Source organism: Taeniopygia guttata, chromosome 31 (assembly GCF_048771995.1).
Source record: "Taeniopygia guttata chromosome 31, bTaeGut7.mat, whole genome shotgun sequence".
Classification (NCBI taxonomy): Eukaryota; Metazoa; Chordata; class Aves; order Passeriformes; family Estrildidae; genus Taeniopygia; species Taeniopygia guttata.
In genome coordinates, this window is record NC_133056.1 from 238,848 (window position 1) to 258,658 (window position 19,811).

Here is a 19,811-nt window from a genome sequence, read left to right on the forward strand (position 1 = left end):
GGCCTGTCTGCGGAGCCCGCCCCGTTACGTCACTTCCGCGCGCTGCCCCGGATGTTGTTGCCGCGGCGGCGGCCGCAGGACGGGCACGGGCGCGGCGCTGCTCCGGATCCCCCCCCAAGAACCGCGCACCGCCCGGCCGGGGGGCGCGGCGTGACGTCAGCACGGTGACGTAACACCAGCCCCCCGCTTCCCCGGCTCGGGGGGGGCGGCGGCGGCGGCGAAACCCCCCCAGAACCCCCAACCCCCCCCCGGGACCCGCCCCAACATGGCGGCGGCGGCGGGGGGCGGGGCCTCGCCGGGGGGCGGGGGCGGGGCCGCGCTGGAGGAGGAGTGCGAGGTTGTGCGCGTGCGCGTCAAGGTAAGGGGCGGGGTTGCGTGGGCGGGGCCTCTCATGGGCGTGGTTATGTCCTGGGTGTGGTTTGGGGGTGGAGTCACGCGCGTGTCCGGCAGCCAATCAGCTCTTAGTGCGTTGCCGCCTTCGGGTGTGGCATCGGCGGGAAATTTTCCCGCCTCTCGTGTCACGTGGGGGCCAGCGGCCAATCAGCGCGGCCGGAGGCACGCGGCGTTGCCGTGGTGACGGGGCTGCGCCGCCATGTTGGATCGCCGTGAGGGGCGGGGGGCTCCGGGACCCTCCGGGACCCTCCGGGACCTTCCGGGACCCTCCGGGACCTTCCCGGGACCCTCCGGGACCCTCCCGGACCCCCGGACGCTCCTCCCGCAGAAGAACGAGGGGCAGCAGCCGCCCGAGTTCCGCTCGTTCGCCGTGGACCCGCAGATCACATCGCTGGACGTGCTGCAGCACATCCTGGCCCGGGCGTTCGACCTGCAGGGGTGAGCAGGGCCCCCTTTTCCCCTTTTTGCACCTGGGACCCCCCAGAGCAGCCAGGTGAGCTGAGCTGTGCCCCCTCAGGAAGAAAAGCTTCGTTCTGAGCTTCGCAGCGCAGAACGGGCAGGGCCAGGACACCTTTGTGCCTCTGCTGAGCGATGGCGACCTGGCCAACGCCTTCACCTGCGCCCGGCCCACCCTGAGGCTGCGCCTGGATGTCAGGAACCCCCCTGAGAGTGAGCGGCGCACCTGGGATACACCTGGGGGGGGAGACACACCTGGGATACACCTGGGACATACCTGGGGTAGTCACAGATTTATCTGGACACACCTGGGCCACAGGGGGACACACCTGGCTGGGGCAGGACACACCTGGGGACACACACCTGGGACACTTGGGGGCCTGGGCTGGGTGTCAGGAGGTGCTGGCTACCTGGGGAGCCCGGTGGGGCTCAGGTGTGCGAGGCGGGGCTCCGAGGGCTCTCAGGTACCTGTGGCTCAGGTGTGCTGTCCCCAGGCCCGCTGCTGGAGGACTGGGACATCATCAGCCCGCGGGAGGTGGCGGCGGTGGAGCCGGTGCCCGAGCGCCGCTCGCTGCTGGCGGCGGCCCTGCCCTTCACCCAGGCGCTGCTGGCACAGGTGAGCACACCTGGCGCAGGTGAGGCGCACCTGGAGTGCCGCACTTTGCTGGAAGCTCACAGAGAGCTCCAGCTGCTCTCCTGGCCATCCCAGTGCCCTCCCAGTGCCCTCCCAGTGCCCTCCCAGTGCCCTCCCAGTGCCCTCCAGTGCCCTCCCAGTGCCACCTGTGCTGTCCCCACAGGTGGGCCGGACGCTGGCGCGGGCACAGGCGGCGCTGGCGTGGCCCGAGGGGACCCCGGCCGTGTCCCCGCCCCCTCCCCCACCCCCACCCTGCGCCCCCCTGAGCGATGCTGACCTGAGGGCGTACCTGGGCCCAGGTGGGCGCCTGCTGCGGCCCCAGGACCTGCGGCTGCACGTCTTCCACGGCGGCGTCGAGCCCGGCCTGCGCAAGGTGAGAGCCCAGAGACATACCTGGGACACACCTGGGGGTTGGGGTCACACCTGGGACACACCTGGGGGTTGGGGTCACACCTTGGATACTTCTAGGGGTGGTTCTGATCGCACCTGGGGTTCTCTGAGCCACACCTTGGGGCCCTGGGGGTTCTCTGATCTCCCCAAGCCGTACCTGGCAGCTGTGATCACACCTGAGTCACACCTGGGGTGTTCTGATCTTGCCTGCTGTCACTTCAGCCTCACTTGGGAGTTCTCAGATCTGTCATGAACAACACCTGAGAGTTCCTGGTGTCCCTAACCCCAGTTCCCCCCGTACAGGTGTCCTGGCGGTACCTGCTGAACGTGTCCCTGCTCTCACCTGTCCCCATTCCCCGTACAGGTGTTCTGGCGTTATCTGCTGAACGTGTTCCTGCTCTCACCTGTCCCCATTCCCCCCATACAGGTGGTCTGGCATTACCTGTGTAACACATCCCTGCTCTCACCTGTCCCCATTCCCCGTACAGGTGTTCTGGGTTACCTGTGTAACACATCCCTGCTCTCACCTGTCCCCATTCCCCGTACAGGTGTTCTGGGTTACCTGTGTAACACATCTCTGCTCTCACCTGTCCCCATTCCCCGTACAGGTGTTCTGGGTTACCTGTGTAGCACATCCCTGCTCTCACCTGTCCCTGTTCCCCCCGTACAGGTGTTCTGGCGTTACCTGTGTAACACATCCCTGCTCTCACCTGTCCCCATTCCCCCTACAGGTGTTCTGGGTTACCTGTGTAACACGTTCCTGCTCTCACCTGTCCCCGTTCCCCCCGTACAGGTGGTGTGGCGGTACCTGCTGAACGTGTTCCCCGCCGGCCTGACGGGGCAGGAGCGCCTGTCGCACCTGCGGCTGAAGGCGGCCGAGTACTCGGCGCTGAAGGTGTCGCTGGCGGCGCGCGCGGCGCCGGCCGAGCTGGCGCAGGTGGCGGCGGCGGTGCGCAAGGACGTGGTGCGCACGGACCGCGCCCACCCGTACTTCGGCGGCCCCGAGGAGGGCCACCCTCACCTGGCGGCGCTGCAGGCGCTGCTGACCACCTTCGCGCTGGGCCACCCGCGCCTCTCCTACTGCCAGGGCATGTCGGACGTGGCGGCGCCGCTGCTGGCCGTGCTGGACGACGAGGCGCAGGCCTTCCTGTGCTTCTGCGCGCTGATGCGCCGCCTGGCGCCGCGCTTCCGCCCCGGCGGCCGCGGGCTGGCCCGCGCCTTCGCGCACCTGCGGCGGCTGCTGCGGCGCGCCGACCCCCCGTTCTGGGCCTTCCTGGCGGCGCGCGGCGCGCACGACCTGCTCTTCTGCTACCGCTGGCTGCTGCTGGAGCTGAAGCGCGAGTTCGCCTTCGAGGACGCGCTGACGGTGCTGGAGGTCACCTGGAGCTCGCTGCCCCCCGCGCCGCCCCCGCCCCCCGAGGGGGTCCCGCTGCTCGGAGCCCCCCTGGGCGCCCGCAGCGCCGGACGGGCGCTGAGGGAGCGCCGGGGGCTGCGGCCGCGGCCGCCCCGCAGGAGCAGGAGGAGGAGGAGGAGCGCGGAGGACGAGGAACGCGGAGGAGAAGGTGCCGGAGGGGTCACGGAGGGTTCTGGTGGTGGCTTTGGGGGTCTCAAGGGTTCCAGTGATGGTCATGAGGGTCCCAAGAGCCCCAGTGACGTCCCAGGTGGTCCCACGAGCTCCAGTGGTAGCCCTGAGGGTCTCAAGACTTCCAGCGATGGCCCTGAGGGTCCCAGGAGCTCTGGAGATGTCCCCAACAGTCCCAAGGTCTCCAGCGAGCTCTTTGAGAGCCCCAAGAGCTTCAGCGGTGTGCTGGAAGGTTCCGAGGGCATCCAGGAGGGTCCCAACAGCTCCAGTGATGTCCCCAACTATCTCAGGGACAGCCAGAAAGGACCCAGGAGCTTTAAGAGTGTTCAGGAAGGTCGTGAGAGCTCCAGCGATGTCCCCAAAGGTCACAAGAGCTCCAGGAAAGTCCAGGGCAGACCCCCCAGGGGTGCTGGAGGAGCCCCCGAGGGCTCCAAGGACTCGGAGCCAGGGGGCCCCAGGAAGGTGGAGGAAGGCACCGACGCCCTGGAGATGGACCAGAGACCCCGCAGCCTCTGCTGGGGGGCTGGAGAAGAGCCCAGAAAAGGACAGGATGGCCCCAGAGAGGGACATGATCCAAGAGAAGGACGAGATGACCACAGGAAAGGACGAGGTGGCCCCAAAAAGGGACTGCGTGACCCGAGAGAAGAACCAGATGACCCCGGGACGAATCGTGGTGACCCCAGAGAGGGCGATGACGATCTCAGAGAAGGACACAACTTGGGAGAAGGCCAAAACAGCCCCAGGGATGCCCACCATGACCCCAGGGATGCCCACCATGACCCCAGGGATGCCCACCATGACCCCAGGGATGCCCACCATGACCCCAGGGATGGCCACCATGGCTTCAAGGATGGCCGTGATGACCCCAAGGAAAGATGTGATGACCCCAGACGTGGCCGTGATGACCTCAAGGATGACCACCACGACCCCAAGGGCAGACAGGACGACCTCAAACACGGCCACGACGGCGCCGAGGAAGGACGTGACGACATCAAGCAGGGCCACGATGACCTCAAGGACGACCACCGTGCCGCCAAGACCACCCACAGCAACCCAAAAACCCCCGAAGACCCTTGGGGCGGCCGTTGGGCTTGGGAAGAGCCTTCCTCCTCCTCCTCCTCCTCCTCGTGCTCCTCGGGCTCGTCCTCCTCGGACGAGGAGGTGGCGGTGGAGGACGACGGGGCGCCGCTGCCGCCGCCGGAGGAGCTGGGCCAGGGGAACCCGTTCCTGCTGTTCGTGTGCCTGGCCATGCTGCTGGAGCAGCGCGAGGCCGTCATGGCGCGGGCCGGCGACTACAACGAGGTGGCCATGCACTTCGACCGCCTGGTGCGCCGCCACCACCTGCCGCGCGTCCTGCGCCGCGCCAAGGCGCTCTTCGCCCGCTACCTGGAGGGGTGGGGCGCCGCCGCGCCGGGGGGACCCCAAACCGGACCCCCCTCGGGGTAGGGGTGCCTCAGGAGCCCCACTGGGGTCGGGGATGTGGGGAGAGAGGGCGGGGAACATCGAGGCCACCGCAGGGAGGTCTGTAGGACGAGGTGGTGACCCCATAGGACATCTCAGAGTGGTCCTGAGGGGCCCCAAAGTCACTGCAGGTCTGTAGGACAAGGTGGTGACTCTGTAGAACATCTCCAGGGACCCTGTGGTCACTGTGGCGGTCTGCAGGACAACGTGGGGGCCCATAGGACAATGGGACAGCGTAAAACGTCCCCTTAAAGCCACCATGGGGACTCCGAGGTCACTGGAGGTCTGTAGGACAGGGTGGTGACTCTGTAGAACATCTCCAGGAGGTCCTGAGGTCACTCCGGGGACATTTGGTCATTGTCAGGGTCTGTAGAGGACGTGGGGACACCCTAAAATGTCACCCTGAGGTCACCTTGGGGACTCTGGTCACTGTCAGCGTCTGTGGGACACTGTGGGGACACTGTGGGGACACCACAGACCCCACATGGGGCCAGGTGGGCCCTTTTGGAGACCCCAAGGCCACCATGGAGACCCCAAGGTCACCACGGGGACCCCAAGGTCACCCTGGAGACCCCAAGGTCACCACAGGGACCCCAAGGTCACCATGGAGACCCCAAGGCCACCATGGGGACCCCAAGGCCACCACAGGGACCCCAAGGCCACCACAGGGACCCCAAGGTCACCACAGGGACCCCAAGGCCACCCTGGAGACCCCAAGGTCACCATGGGGACCCCAAGGCCACCATGGGGACCCCAAGGTCACCCTGGGGTCAGCAGGGACCCCCCAGAGCTCCCCATGACCCCCCATGGCAGCAGAGACCCCTCCCAGTATGAACCAGTATGAACCAGTATGAACCAGCACAGCCCAGTGCCTCCTGCCGGGTTCTGCACCACCGTGGGACATCCCAGTATGAACCAGTAGGAACCAGTAAGAACCAGTGCAACATCCCGGCTGGGAACTCCTACATCTGCATTGCCTTGGGCCGGACCAGTATGGACCAGTACAGACCAGTATGGAGCAAGAGGGGGCTGGGAGCCCAACTGGGAGCCCCACATGCATCACCTTGTGCCGGACCAGTACAGACCAGTACGGACCAGTATGGACCAGTGCCTTGCCATGGCCTTCAGCCATCCCAGCACGCACCAGTATGGACCAGTATGGACCAGTATGGACCAGTCCGGCAGCCAGACTGGGAGCTCTTCACCGGTGTGGCCTTGCGTCCTCCCAGCATGGACCAGTATGGACCAGTATGGACCAGTACAAACCAGTCCAGATCTGTCTTCACCTGCCTCGCGCGCTCCCAGTACGGACCAGTACAGACCAGTATGGACCGGTAGGGTGCCCCCACTGCTGTGTTGATGCCCATAGGCCTTCTCCCAGTATGGACCAGTACAAACCAGTTCCTGCCTCCCACCCTGGGTGCCTTCTCCCCTCCCCCCCCTTATTTATTGCCCCTCCCCCTCCGGCCGGGGGGTCCTGGGGGGTCCCAGAGGTGCCGCAATCGCCAATAAACGATGCCTGTTACTGGTGTGGCTCCCAGTATGGACTGGGAGGGACTGGGAGGGGGTTTGGGGCTCCCAGTATGGACTGGGAGGGGGTTGGGGGTTCCCAGTATGGACTGGGAGGAGTTGGAGGTTCCCAGTATGGACTGGGAAGGAATTTCCTATTCCCAGTATGAACTGGGAGGGAGTCTGGGCTTCCCAGTATGGACTGGGAGGGACTGGGAGGGGGTTTGGGGTTCCCAGTATGGACTGGGAGGGACTGGGAGTTCTCATTATGGACTTGGGAGGGGGTCTGGGGCTCCCAGTATGGACTGGGAAGGGATTTCCCATTCCCAGTATAAACTGGAGACTTCCCAGTATGAACTGGGAGGCTGTGGGCAGGGACAGGGTCAGGACTGGGATTTTCCCAGTGCTCCCAGTTTGTTCCCATTGCTGGTTGAGGGTGCTCCCAGTTCCCCCCCAGTCCCTCCCAGTTCCCCCCCAGTTCCCCCCCAGTCTCTCCCAGTTCCCCCCCAGTCCCTCCCAGTTCCCCCTCCCAGTTCCCCCAGTCCGGAGGTGACGTCCCCGCCACCTTTGGGTGCTTCCGGCCGGAAGAGGCCTCGGGGGCACCCAGAGATTTTTGGGGGGCGGCTGCGGGGGGGGTTTGGGGTTCCTGGGGGAGTTTTTGGGGTCCCAGCGATTTTTTTGGGTGTCCCGGGGGGATTTTTGAGTTCCCAGGGATTTTTTGGGGGGTCCCAGGGGGGATTTTTGGGTTCTCAGGGATTTTGTGGGGGGGGGGTCCCAAAATTTGGGGATGAGCCGGGGGGGGCGGCAGGGGGGGGACAACGTCCCCTCGGAGCTGCTGGAGGAGCAGGAGAACCTGCGGATCTTCGAGCTGCTGGGCAGGAAATGCGTGGTGAGAACTGGGGGAACTGGGACGGACTGGGAAGGGGAACTGGGGGGGGTTGGGGGAGTTTGGGGGGGTTAAGGGGGATTTGGGGGGATTGAGGGTGGGATAGGGAGGATTTCGGGGGTTTGAGAGGGGGAATTGAGGGACTGGGGGAGCTGTGAGCCACTGGGATGGACTGGGAAGGGGAACTGGGAGGAACTGGGACGGACTGGGAGGGACTGGGAAGGGGAACTGGGAAGATTTGGGGGGATTTGGGGTGGGATTGGGAGGATTTGGGGTTTTGTGGGGGCAATTTGGGGTCTTGGGAGGATTTTGAGGATTCTGGGGGGATCTGGGACATTAGGGGGGTAAATTTGGGGTCCTGGGAGAGCCATGAGGGGAATTTAGGGGTCCCTGGGCTGGATTTTGGGGTCTCTTGGGCCATTTTGGAGTCCCTGGCTGGATTTTAGGTACTCTGCACCCATTTCTGGGTCTCTGGGATGAATTTTGGGGTCTCTGGTGAGGTTTTGGGGCAGTCTTGGGGGATTTTGGGGTTTCTGGGGCCATTTTGGGGTCTCTGGGATGAATTTTGGGGTCTCTGGTGAGGTTTTGGGTTCTCTGGAGCCATTTTGGGGTCTCTGGGGCCATTCTGGAGTCTCTGGGATGGATTTAGGGGTCTCTGGGCTGGATTTTGGGGTGTCCCCGCAGACCCTGGTGACCGCCGTGGTCCAGCTGGTGGTGGCCGAGCCCGGGGGGGTCCCCGTGGGGGTCCCGGGGGGCTCCTGGAGCCTCCGGGGCTGCGGCGTCGCCTGCCTGGTCCGGGACAGCCCCCGGCGCTCCTACTTCATCCGCATCTTCCGCCTGCCCGTGAGTCGGGGGACCCCAAATCCCGGAGGGACCCCAAATCCCGGGGGGACCCCAAATCCCGGGGGGAACCCAAATCCTGGGGGGACCCCAAATCCTGGTGGAGAATCCCCGAAATTCCAGGATGGGGGGAGATGAAGGGGTTGGGGTTGGGTGGGGAGCCCCTGAGGGGGTTTTGGGGGGTCCCGGAGGGGGTTTTGGGGGGTCCCTGAAGGGTTTTTGGGAGTCCCTAAGGGGGTTTTGGGGGGTGCCTGAAGGGTTTTTGGGAGTCCCTGAGGCTTTGGGGGTTCCTGAGGGGTTCTGGGGTCCCTGAGGGGTTTTGGGGGGGTCCTTGAGGGGGTTTTGGGGGGTCCCAGAGGCTTTGGGGGTCCCTGAGGGGTTCTGGGGTGCCCGAGGGGTTTTGGGGGGCCCCAGGAGGGTCCCTGAGCCCGAATCCCCCCCAGGCCGGGGAGCTGTGGTGGGAGCAGGAGCTGCAGGGGGGGATGGGCTACAAGACCCCCACCCCCTTTTTCCACACCTTCGTCAGCCACGTGAGTGGGCGGGGCTGGGGGCGGGGCCTGGGAGGGCGTGGCTGGGTGGGGTCAGTGGGCGGGGCTATGGAAATGTGGGTGGGGCAGTGGGCGGGGCTATGGAAATGTGGGTGTGGCAGTGGGCGGGGCTATGGAAATTGGGTGTGGCAGTGGGCGGGGCTGGAGGTGGCCATGGTCGGGTGGGAGGAGCCATTATGGGTGTGGCAAAGGGGAGGGGCTTATATGGGTGTGGCCGGTTGTGGGCGTGGCCATCTTGAAGTGGGTGTGGCATGTTCTCAATGGGTGGGGCGTGGCCATATAGGGGAAATGGGCGTGGTTATTTTAATGATGGGTGTGGCCAATAGGATGTTGCCATATAAGGGAAAGTGGGTGTGGTTTGGCTAAGTGGGCGTGGCCTGGCCACCCACGGCTGCTTCTGATTGGCTCAGGAAGGGTGGGCGGGGCTGAACTTCGCCTCTGAGGCCGAGGCCGCCACGTTCGAGGGTCGAGTCCAGGAGAGGCTGCGGCGGCGGCAGCAGCGGAGCGGTGAGAGACCCCTCCCCAAAACGCACCTGGGACCCCGAAATCCACCCCCAAAATGGATCTGTGAACCCCGAAACGCACCTGGGACCCCCAAATCCACCCCCAAAATGGATCTGTGAACTCCGAAATGCACCTGGGACCCCCAAATCCACCTCCAAAATGCATCTGTGAACCCCAAAATGCACCTGGGGACCCCGAAATCCACCCCCAAAATGGATCTGTGAACCCCGAAATGCACCTGGGACCCTGAAATCCACCTGGGGACCCCCAAAATCCACCCCCAAATTGTATCTGTGAACCCCAAAATGTACTTGGAGACCTCCAAAATGTACCTGGCGACACTCAAAATGCACCTGGGATCCCCAAAATGAACCTGGGGACCTCCAGAACACGCCTGGGAACCCCCAAAATGTAACTGGAAACTCTCAAAATGTACTTGGGACCTCCAAAATACACCTGGAAATGCCCAAAACGCACCTGGGGACCTCCAAAACCCTCCTGGGAACCCAAAATGTACCTGGGAACCCCAAAATACACGTGGGGACTTCCAGAACACACCTGGGAAGCCCAAAACGTACCTGGGACACCCAAAATGCCCCTGAGACCCCCAAAACTGCATCAGAACCCTCCCAAACCCCCCTTGGAATGCCTCAAATCCACTGGAAACTCCCAAAAAAATCCTTTGGGCATCCCCCAAAAATCTCCTGGCACCCCCAGAAGTCCCCCTCCCCCACCTCTGACCCCCCCCCCCCTTTTCTCCCCCCACAGAGAAGCAGCTGCTGCCCCCTCCCCCACCCCCCGGCCATGGTGAGTCCTGACCCCCCCCGGGAGGATTTTGGGGGGATTTTGGGGGGTTTTGGGGTCACTGGGTGGTCCCCACCCCCCCTGACTCACTGTGCTCCCCCCAGAGCGTTGGGGGAGCCTCCCCAGGACCCCCAACCCTGATGGTGAGTGTGTGTGGGGGGCTCCTGCCCCATTTTGGGGGGTCCTGCCCCAGTTTGAGGGTGTTCTGCCCCATTTTGGGGAGTCCTGCCTCAATTTGGGGGGGGCGGTCCTGACTCATTTTGGGGGGGTTCTGCCCTATTTAGGGGTGTCCTGTTTCATTTGGGGGGGCTTGGGGTGGGCTCAGAAGGGCATTTGGGGGGAATTCGGGGTCTCTGGGGCGGTTTTGGGGGTCTCAGGGGGGGGAGGTTTAGGGACTCTGGGGGGATTTTGGGGTCTTCAGTAGGTTCGGGATCGCTGGGGGGGCTGCAGGGCAGTTTGGGGTGGGGCTTTGGGGGTCTTTGGGGTAATTTTGGGGTCTCTGGGAGGGGGTTTGGGGTCTCTAGGGTGGGGTTGAGGTTGCTGGGGGTGTTGTAGGGTGGTTTGGGGGGGGGGTCTTTGGGGTCTCTGGGGAGGATTTTGGGGTTTCTCAGGAGGATTTTGGTGTCCCTGGAGTGATTTTGGGGTTCCTAGAGTGATTTTAGGGTTTCTGGGGGGGATTCTGGGGACTTTGGAATGATTTTGGGGTCTCTGGGGGGGGATTTTTGGGTCTCGGGGGAGGATTTTGGGGTCTCTGGGGTGGATTTGGGGTCTCGGGGGAGCATTTTGGGGTCTCTGGGGTGGATTTTGGGGTCTTTGGAATGATTTTGGGGTTTCTGGGGTGGTTTTAGGGTGTCTGGGGGGGATTTTGGGGTCTCTGGGGTGGATTTGGGGTATCTGGGGGGGATTTTGGGGTCTCTCAGGAGGATTTTGGGGTTCTCCCCGTAATGGGGGAGGGTCCCACAATGATTTTTTCCCCCCAGGCTCCCCCATCCCGGCCGTGCCCATCCCCAACCCCGACATCACCCCCAGCCGGTACCGGGGGCTGCCCAGCCCCCCCTCGGGACCCTCCCCCACCTCGGGACCCCCCCCCGCCGCCGGGGCCCCCCCTGGGGAGCGGAAAAAGGGGAGGGGGCGCAAGAAAATCTCCAAGGCCGATATTGGGGTCCCCTCCGGATTCAAGTGGGTCTGAGGGGGGGGAGATTTGGGGTCTGGGGGGGGGATTTGGGGGTCTGGGGGGGGGATTTGGGGGTCTGGGGGGGGAGATTTGGGGTCTGGGGGGGGATTTGGGGGTCTGGGGGGATTTTGGGGGGGAGGATTTGGGGGATGTGGGGGTGGATTTGGGGTCTGGGGGGATTTTGGGGGGGATTTGGGGTCTGGGGGGGAGGATTTGGGGGTCTGGGGGGGGATTTGGGGGGCATCTTTTGGGAGGTTTTGGGGGGGCTGTGAAGTGGTTTTGGGGGGGGTCTCCAGGGAGGGTTTGGGGTCTCGGGGGGGGGTCTCACCCCTCTCCCCTCCCCCCTCCAGGCACGTCGGTCACATCGGGTGGGACCCCAATGGCGGCTTCGATGTAGGTGACACCTCCTCCCCCCGTGGGGGTGACAGTGACCCCTGGGGTGACCCCATGGGGGTGACAGGGGGTGACAGGGGTGACAGGGGTGACGGGGGTGACAGTGCTGTCCCTGCCCAGGTGGCATCTCTGGACCTGGCTCTGGTGTCCCCATGGGGTGACCCCGGGGGTGACAACGATCCCGTGCAGGGTGACACTGACCCTGTGGGGGGTGACACTGACCCCGTGGGGTGACACTGACCCCGTGGGGTGTGACAGTGTCCCTGTGGGGTGACACTGACCCCGTGGGGTGTGGCAGTGTCCCCTCAGCGTGTCCCTGTCCCTGTCCCTGTCCCCAGCTGGCCGCCCTGGACCCCGCCCTGCGGTCACTCTTCGCCCAGGCCGGGGTCAGCGAGCGCCACTTGGCCGACGCGGAGACCTCGCGGCTGATCCACGACTTCATCGAGCGGCGGGGCGGGCTGCAGGCCGTGCGCGAGGAGATGCGGCGGCAGGGTGGGCACGGGGGCACTGCGGGCACCTGGGGCACCTGGGGGCACCTGGGAGCACCTGGGGGGCACCTGGGAGACACCTGGGGGCACCTGGGGGCACCTGGGCACACCTGGGGACAGCTGGGAGGGATCTGGGGGGCACCTGGGCACACCTGGGGGCCCCTGGACACATCTGGGGGGCACCTGGGAGACACCTAAAGACACCTGGGGCCACCTGGGCACACCTGGGGGCACCTGGGCACACCTGGGAGACACCTGGGCACACCTGGGGGCACCTGGGCACACCTGGGAGACACCTGGGCACACCTGGGGGCACCTGGGCACACCTGGGGGGCACCTGGGCACACCTAGGAGGGACCTGGGCACACCTGGGATGGAACTGAGCACATCTTGGCACAATTGGGGGGCACCTGGGCACACCTGGGGACTGCTGGGAGGGATAAGGGGAGCACCTGGGCACACCTGGGCACACCTGGGGGTCACCTGGGCACACCTGGGGACTGCTGGGAGGGATAAGGGGAGCACCTGGGCACACCTGGGGGTCACCTGGGCACACCTGGGGGCAGCTGTGAACACTTGAGGGGCACCTGGGCACACCTGGGAGTAGGGCAGGAGGTGCCTGGGCACACCTGGGGGGCACCTGGGGATACCTGGGACCCCCGGGGGCGGGGCCGGGCACACCTGGGGGGCACCTGGGGATACCTGGGACCCCTGGGGGTGGGGCCGGGCACACCTGGGGGGCACCTGGGGATACCTGGGACCCCCGGGGGCGGGGCCGGGCACACCTGGGGGGCACCTGGGGGCAGCTCCGCGGGTCTCTGTGCCCCCCCGTGCCCCCTCTGACCCCTCCCCCTCCTCTCTCTCCCCTCCAGGGCCGCCCCCTCCCCCACCGGGCCGCGGCAGCCCCGCCCCTCCCCCCGCCCCTCCCCCCCCCTCCTCCGGCCGCTCCCGCTCGGGGGTCCCGACCCCTCCCCCACCCCGCGCCGGCCCCGCCCCTCCCCCGGCCCCGCCCCCTCCGCGAGGCCCCGCCCCTCCCCCGCGAGGCCCCGCCCCCTCGGGAGCGGCCGCCCCTCCCCCTCCCCCCCCTCCGCCGCCCCCTCCCCCCTCCGGGGGCGCCCCCCCCGCGACCCCCCCGGGCCGGGGGGCGCTGCTGGACCAGATCCGCCAGGGGGTGACGCTCAACAAGGTGGGGGACCCCAAAAATGGGGGGTGGGACCCCAAAAATGGGGAGGGGGACACCAAAAATGGGGGTGGGAGCCCAAAAATGGGGGTGGGAGCCCAAAAGTGGGGGTGGGACCCCAAAAATGGGGTATGGGAGCCCAAAAATGGGGAGGGGGACCCCAAAAATGGGGGTGGGAGCCCAAAAATGGGAGGGGGACCCCAAAAATCGGAGGTGGGAGCCCAAAAATGGGAGGTGGGAGCCCAAAAATGGGAGGGCACCCCAAAAGCGGGGGTGGGGTGTCCAAGGGGGGGGGGGTCCTGTGACCTTTGGAGGACCCGATGTGATGGGGGAGGGGCTCTTCCATGCCCCTTTTTTTTGGGTGGGTGGTCTCGTTATCATTGGGGGGGCTCCCCTGACCTTTTGATGTGTCTGTTGGGGAGGGGCTGGGGGGGGGGAGGGGGGCCCTGCCTGACCCCTCCCCGTTTTCCCACCCCCTCCACAGACCCCTGAGACCCCCGAGGTGGGCGCGGGCCCCGGCGCGGGGGGGCTCGTGGGGGCGCTGATGGACGTGATGCAGAAGCGAAGCCGCGTCATCCATTCCTCGGGTGAGACCCCCCCCCAAAAAAACCCCAAAGACCCCCAAAACCCCCCCGAAAACCCCCAAAAAACCCCGACCCCCCCTTTGTCGCCCCCCAGATGAAGGCACAGCCAGCGAGGAGGAGGAGGATGATGATGAATGGGACGAGTGAGACGCCCCCTCCCTTCCCCGCTTCTAAAGACGCCCCCAGACCCAAAATGTGCCCCCCCGCCCCTCCCCCCCCCCCGTCTGTGCCCCTCCCCCAGCTCGGGGGGGGAGGGGCCCCGGCTTTTCCTGCCCCCCCCCCTTTTCCATCCCATCCCAATTCCCCCCCCCCCCCCCCGCAGAACCAAATAAACGGAGTCACGTGAGGACTGCCTCGTTAATTAATTCATTCATTAATTACCGTTTAATGAGCCGGGATCGAGGAGGGGAAGCGGGAATGGAGCGGCTCGGGGAGGGGCTCGGAGGGGATCCCGGCGCTTCCAGCGGCTCCGAGCCGGGAAAACCGCGGGGAAAAATGGGGAAAAAACGGCGGAATTCGGGATCGGCGCCGCGCGCGGGGGCTGCTGGGAGCCATATGTAAATGAGACAGCGCCGCGACCAATGGAAATCGGTCAATTCATACCAGTATGTAAATGAATCATCGCGGGCGCTGCTGGGAGAGATATGCAAATCAAGCGACGCGACGACCAATGGCGGGATCAGATATTATGCAAATAAAGCGGCGCGGTGGCCAATAGAGAACGGGCGGGAAGTTGTCAGCATGCAAATAAATCACCACGTCAGCCAATGGAAGGCGCTCATCCCGCTGTCACTATGCAAATCAGCAGCCGGGCCAGCCAATGGGCGCTGGGCGCGGGCAGAGGAAGCCCCGCCCCTCGCTCTGCCCGCCGGGCGGAAGCGGCGCCAGAAAAAAAAAAGGAAAAAGGCGGAAAAAGACAAAAAAAAAGCGGCGGCGGCTGAAAATGGCGGAAAATTTAAAAGGTGGCGAGAGCGGGGCGGGCCCGAGGGGTCTCCGGGGCGGCGTGAGGGGGAAAAGAGGGGCGGGGGGCGCTGTGAGGGGACGGCGCCGCTTCCCGCGCGCGGCCGTTGGCGCCTGAGGGGAGGGGGGGAAAGTGGCGGGAACGCGCGGGGGGGGGGGGGGGGAGCGTGTGAGGGGGGGGGGGGCGCTGCCCCGTCCCCAAATTCCCCCTCAGTGTCCCCCTCGCCCACCCGCTGTCCATCCCCTGTCCATCCCCGCCTGTCGCTGTCGTGTGTCGCGACAGCGCCGGCGGTGCCGGGAGGGGCTGCGTGAGGTGAGGGGTGAGGGGGGGGGCTGCGGTGTCACCTGTCCCCTCACGCTGTCACCGCGGTGTGTCAGAGTGTCTATCGCGACAGAGCGAGCGATACGGGGGGGCTGCTGAGGTGGGGGGGCTGTGGTGTCACCTGTCCCCTCACGCCCCCTCCCCACCCCTGTGTATCCCACCCCGGTGACACTCGTGTGCTGCCTGTCGCGACAGAGCGGGCGGGTCCCTGTGTGTGGGGTGTGTCCGAGGTGAGCTGTGGCTCTGTGGTGTCGCCTGTCCCCTCACGCTGTGCCCGGTGGCCCCGCAGGGTGCTCCGTGTGCTGCCTGTCGCCCTGGCCGCGGCTGCAGGAGCTGTGTCGGCTGCAGCGGCTGCGGTGCCGCGCCCTCGGCGTCACCCGCCGCAACCTCGGCGACTTCGAGGTGGAGCTGCTGTGCGACTACCGGCGAGTGCGGGTGAGGGGCGCGGGACCCCCGAACCGGGACCCCCGAACGGGGAACTGACACAGGACCCCCAAACCGAGACCCCCGAACTGGGCCCCCCGAACGGGGAACTGACACAGGACCCCCATACAAAGACCCCCCCCAAACTGGGACCCCCACAGACACCCACAACACAGCTGGGACCCCTACAAAGGACCCCCAAACCAGGACCCCCCCACAGACACCAAGAACTGACTCAGGACCCCCACACTGGACAGCAAACTGGGACCCCCAAACTCAGAATTGGCCCAGGACCCCCCAACTGGGCACTGCCAGGTCCCCTGGGGGCAAACGGGGACCCTCTGGTGACCCCAGGACCCCCCTGGCCTCGTGAGCCCCCACAGGGACATCGGGGTCCCCTTTAAGGTCCCCAAGCTTCCTTTGGCACCCCAAAAATCCTCTGACCCTGTTTGGCCCCACAGGGTCCCTGGACACTGGGGTCACTCCAGGACCCCCCTGACCTTATTAGACCCTTTTAGAGCCCCACACTGGGGTCACTCCAGGACCCCCCTGACCCTTTTAGACCCCAGAGGACCTGACATGGGGGTCACTCCAGGACCCCCTGACCCTTTTAGACCCCCACACTGGGGTCACTCCAGGACCCCCCGACCCAAAAAAGCCCCACAGGGTCCCTGGACATTGGGGTCACTCCAGGACCCCCTGACCTTATGAGACCCCAGAGGACCCCCACACTGGGGTCACGTCAGGACCCCCCAGACCCAAAAAAGCCCCACAAGGTCCCTGGACATTGGGGTCACTCCAGGACCCCCCAGACCCTATTAGACCCCAGAGGACCCACACTGGGGTCACTCCAGGACCCTCAGACCCTATTAGATCCTAAAGGACCCCCACACCGGGGTCACTCCAGGACCCCCTGACCCTTTTAGACCCCCACACTGGGGTCACTCCAGGACCCCCCGACCTCATGAGACCCTCGGAGTCCCCCCGATTCCCGCGTCCCTCCCGACCTCATGAGACCCCCCAATGTCTCCAGACCTTGTGGTCACTCCAGGGCCCCGCAGACCTTTTGAGTCCCCACACTTGGGGGTCCCCACTGCCCACCCCTCCCCCAAATCCCCTTTAACCCCCCGTTATCCGCCCACGCAGGACGAGGAGTTCTACCTGGTGAAGTGGCGCGGGTACCCCTCCTCGGCCAACACCTGGGAGCCGCGGCGCAACCTGCGCTGCCGCGGGCTGCTGCAGCAGCTGCACGCCGACCTGGCGCGGGCGCCGGGCGGGCCGGTGCGGCCGGGCCCCCGCGGGCTGCCGGCGCGCGCCGTGTCCTACCTGGCGCAGAAGGCGGAGCAGCGGCGTGCGCTGCGGCGCTGGGAGCGCCACCTGAACCGCACGCGCAGCCACCGCGGCCGCATCGCCGTGGAGAACGAGGTGGACCTGCACGGGCCGCCGCGCGACTTCGTCTACGTCAACGAGTACAAGGTGGGCGCGGGCGTGGCGCTGACCCCCGTGGCGGCCGGCTGCGAGTGCCGGGACTGCCTGGCCGAGGCCACGCTGGCCGGCGGCTGCTGCCCCGGCGCCTCGCGCAACAGGTTCGCCTACAACGAGGCCGGGCAGGTGCGCATCCGGGCGGGGCTGCCCATCTACGAGTGCAACTCGCGCTGCCGCTGCGGCGCCGAGTGCCCCAACCGCGTGGTGCAGCGCGGCATCCGCTACGACCTGTGCATCTTCCGCACCGGCGACGGGCGCGGCTGGGGCGTGCGCACGCTGCAGCGCATCCGCAAGAACTCCTTCGTCATGGAGTACGTGGGCGAGGTGAGCGCGCAGGTGTGGTACAGGTGTGTGTGATACAGGTGTGTGTGACACAGGTGTGACACAGTACAGGTGTGTGTGACAGGGCGTGCGCACGCTGCAGCGCATCCGCAAGAACTCCTTCGTCATGGAGTACGTGGGCGAGGTGAGTGGGACAGGTGTGTGTGACACAGTACGGGTGTGATACAGGTGTGACACAGGTGTGACACAGTACAGGTGTGTGTGACATGGTACAGGTGTGATACAGGTGTGTGTGGTACAGGTATGTGTGATACAGGTGTGTGTGGTACAGGTGTGTGTGATACAGGTGTGTGACACAGTACAGGTGTGTGACAGGGCGTGCGCACGCTGCAGCGCATCCGCAAGAACTCCTTCGTCATGGAGTACGTGGGCGAGGTGAGTGCGCAGGTGTGGTACAGGTGTGTGTGGTACAGGTGTGTGTGACACAGGTGTGTGTGACACAGTACAGGTGTGTGATACAGGTCTGTGTGACATGGTACAGGTGTGATACAGGTGTGTGACAGGTGTGTGTGACACGGTACAGGTGTGATACAGGTGTGCCCCAGGTGTGACATGGTGCAGATGTGAGGCAGTACAGGTGTGACACAGGTGTGCGGGGTGGTTCAGGTGTGCCCCAGGTGTGACATGGTGCAGATGTGAGGCGGTACAGGTGTGCCCCAGGTGTGCGGGGTGGTTCAGGCGTGCCCCAGGTGTGACAGGTGTGTCCCTGCCGCAGATCATCACCTCGGAGGAGGCGGAGCGCCGCGGACAGGTGTACGACCGCCAGGGCGCCACGTACCTGTTCGACCTGGACTACGTGGAGGACGTGTACACCGTGGACGCCGCCCACTACGGCAACATCTCGCACTTTGTCAACCACAGCGTGAGTGCGGTTACCTGGCTCAGGTGGGCTTACCTGCCCACAGGTGGGGATTTAGCTGGGCTCAGGTGTGGGCTTACCTGCCTTGTGGGTGAAGCTTCCAGCACCTCTTCCCCCAGGTGTGGGTGTGTCTCAGGTGTTGGGGTGGGTCAGGTGCTGGGGCTGGGGCTCACCTGCCAGGTGTGTCTCACCTGCCGGGCGGGGCAGTGTGACCCCAACCTGCAGGTGTACAACGTGTTCATCGAGAACCTGGACCAGCGCCTGCCCCGCATCGCTCTGTTCGCCACGCGGCCCATCCGGGCAGGGGAGGAGCTCACCTTCGACTACAACATGCACGGTACCTGCCACACCTGTACCTGCCACACCTGTACCGGGCACACACCTGTACCTGCCACACACCTGTCCCTGGCACACACCTGTACCTGCCACACACCTGTACCTGTCACACACCTGTACCTGTCACACACCTGTCCCTGACACACACCTGTACCTGCCACACCTGACCCTGGCACACACCTGTACCTGCCAGACCTGCCACACACCTGTCCTTACCTGTCACACACCTGTCCTGCACAGACCTCCCTGCCCTCAGCCCACCCTGCACTGTGGGGTCGCTGCAGGGCTCAGGGCCACACCTGGATGGGTCCTGACCACACCTGGGGGAGTCAGAGCCATACCTGGGGGTTCCTGGCCACACCTGGGTGGGTCCAGGCCATACCTGGGGGGGTCAGGGCCACACCTGAGCAGGGCAGGGTCACACCTGGAGGGTTCCTGGCCACACCTGGGGGTTCCTGGTCACACCTGGGGGAGTCAGAGGCACACCTGGGGGTTCCTGGTCACACCTGGGGGCATGCAGCCGTACCTGGGCGCTGCCAGGTGTCGCTGAGCGCACCTTTCCCCGCAGTGGACCCCGTGGACGCCGAGAGCACCCGCATGGACTCCAACTTCGGGCTGGTGGGGGGGTCCCTGGGGGGCTCCCCCCGCGCCCGCGGCCGCATCGAGTGCAAGTGCGGGGCGGCCTCGTGCCGCAAGTACCTGTTCTGAAACACCTGGGCCCACCTGGGCCACACCCACCGCACACCTGGGCCACGCCTCCACTGCCGCCAGCAGCGCCCCGGGGGGGTTGGGCTGTTCTGAGGGGTTCTGGGGGGATCTAGTTGGGGTTTTGGGGATCCAGGTGGGGTTTTGGGCATCCAGGTGGGGTTTGGGGATCGAGGTGGGGTTTTGGGGGGATCCAGGTGGGGTTTTGAGGATCCAGGTGGAGTTCTGGGAGATCCAGGTGGGGTTTTGAGGATCCAGAAGGAGTTTTGGGGATCCAGGTGGGGTTTTGGGGCTCCAGGTGGAGTTTTGGGGATCCAGGTGGGGTTTTGGGGATCCAAGTGGGGTTTTGGGGATCCAGGTGGAGTTTGGGGATCCAGGTGGAGTTTTGGGGATCCAGGTGGGGTTTTGGGCATCCAGGTGGGGTTTTGGGGGGCCACACGATGACAACACCTGTGGAGTTGTTCGCGGCCATGCTGGGGAGGTTTTAGGGGGTGTCCAGGTGGGTTTTGGGGGGATCTGAGAGGTTTTTTTGGGGATCCAGGAGTGCTGGGGG

At 65.4% G+C, this 19,811-nt stretch overlaps 3 protein-coding genes and 1 long non-coding RNA gene across 6 annotated transcripts; 3 read left to right on the forward strand and 1 right to left on the reverse strand.

The window, feature by feature from the left end:
* Positions 1-25: 25 nt before the first annotated feature.
* Positions 26-6,441, forward strand: TBC1D25 (TBC1 domain family member 25). Of its 3 annotated transcripts, XR_012052318.1 has the most exons (9): positions 26-358; positions 722-831; positions 911-1,062; positions 1,344-1,465; positions 1,647-1,856; positions 2,667-5,037; positions 5,190-5,454; positions 5,575-5,594; positions 5,675-6,441. XR_012052318.1 is itself a non-coding variant. In XM_072920375.1 (6 exons), the coding sequence occupies exons 1-6, from the start codon at positions 266-268 to the stop codon at positions 4,899-4,901; spliced, it is 2,922 nt and encodes a 973-aa protein (XP_072776476.1). In that variant the 5' UTR covers positions 26-265; the 3' UTR covers positions 4,902-5,069. The 3 variants fall into 3 exon arrangements, 1 of the variants encoding a protein (XP_072776476.1); XR_012052319.1 differs by lacking the exons at positions 5,575-5,594; positions 5,675-6,441 and having other exon boundaries at positions 2,667-5,047; positions 5,200-5,397; XM_072920375.1 differs by lacking the exons at positions 5,190-5,454; positions 5,575-5,594; positions 5,675-6,441 and having other exon boundaries at positions 2,667-5,069.
* On the reverse strand, positions 5,730-6,599 carry LOC140681080 (uncharacterized). Its single transcript, XR_012052320.1, has 2 exons — positions 5,980-6,599; positions 5,730-5,893 (listed from the first exon to the last, which is right to left on the reverse strand). It is a non-coding gene; the product is annotated as an uncharacterized lncRNA (long non-coding RNA).
* Positions 6,600-7,175: 576 nt separating this feature from the next.
* WAS (WASP actin nucleation promoting factor) lies at positions 7,176-14,155 on the forward strand. Its single transcript, XM_072920202.1, has 11 exons — positions 7,176-7,314; positions 7,996-8,154; positions 8,595-8,681; positions 9,110-9,206; positions 9,972-10,010; positions 10,988-11,186; positions 11,532-11,574; positions 11,913-12,066; positions 12,935-13,248; positions 13,727-13,829; positions 13,921-14,155. The coding sequence occupies exons 1-11, from the start codon at positions 7,213-7,215 to the stop codon at positions 13,971-13,973; spliced, it is 1,350 nt and encodes a 449-aa protein (XP_072776303.1). The 5' UTR covers positions 7,176-7,212; the 3' UTR covers positions 13,974-14,155.
* Positions 14,156-14,649: 494 nt separating this feature from the next.
* Positions 14,650-19,295, forward strand: SUV39H1 (SUV39H1 histone lysine methyltransferase). Its single transcript, XM_041711934.2, has 6 exons — positions 14,650-14,788; positions 15,398-15,543; positions 16,678-17,340; positions 18,074-18,220; positions 18,425-18,554; positions 19,122-19,295. Exons 1-6 carry the CDS (start codon positions 14,770-14,772, stop codon positions 19,259-19,261), a joined length of 1,245 nt encoding a protein of 414 aa, XP_041567868.1. The 5' UTR covers positions 14,650-14,769; the 3' UTR covers positions 19,262-19,295.
* Positions 19,296-19,811: the final 516 nt, after the last annotated feature.

What these genes read in the sequence shown, in the direction of transcription:
- TBC1D25 (XM_072920375.1), top strand. Translation starts at nt 266, where the DNA reads ATGGCGGCGGCGGCGGGGGGCGGGGCCTCGCCGGGGGGCGGGGGCGGG. An exon ending in TGTCAGGAACCCCCCTGAGA is followed by an intron (nt 1,063 to 1,343) that starts GTGAGCGGCGCA and finishes TGCTGTCCCCAG; the next exon opens with GCCCGCTGCTGGAGGACTGG. An exon ending in TCGAGCCCGGCCTGCGCAAG is followed by an intron (nt 1,857 to 2,666) that starts GTGAGAGCCCAG and finishes CCCCCCGTACAG; the next exon opens with GTGGTGTGGCGGTACCTGCT.
- WAS (XM_072920202.1), top strand. Translation starts at nt 7,213, where the DNA reads ATGAGCCGGGGGGGGCGGCAGGGGGGGGACAACGTCCCCTCGGAGCTG. An exon ending in TCCACACCTTCGTCAGCCAC is followed by an intron (nt 8,682 to 9,109) that starts GTGAGTGGGCGG and finishes TGATTGGCTCAG; the next exon opens with GAAGGGTGGGCGGGGCTGAA. An exon ending in GCGGCGGCAGCAGCGGAGCG is followed by an intron (nt 9,207 to 9,971) that starts GTGAGAGACCCC and finishes CTCCCCCCACAG; the next exon opens with AGAAGCAGCTGCTGCCCCCT.
- SUV39H1 (XM_041711934.2), top strand. An exon ending in GCGACTACCGGCGAGTGCGG is followed by an intron (nt 15,544 to 16,677) that starts GTGAGGGGCGCG and finishes CCGCCCACGCAG; the next exon opens with GACGAGGAGTTCTACCTGGT. An exon ending in TCATGGAGTACGTGGGCGAG is followed by an intron (nt 17,341 to 18,073) that starts GTGAGCGCGCAG and finishes TCCCTGCCGCAG; the next exon opens with ATCATCACCTCGGAGGAGGC.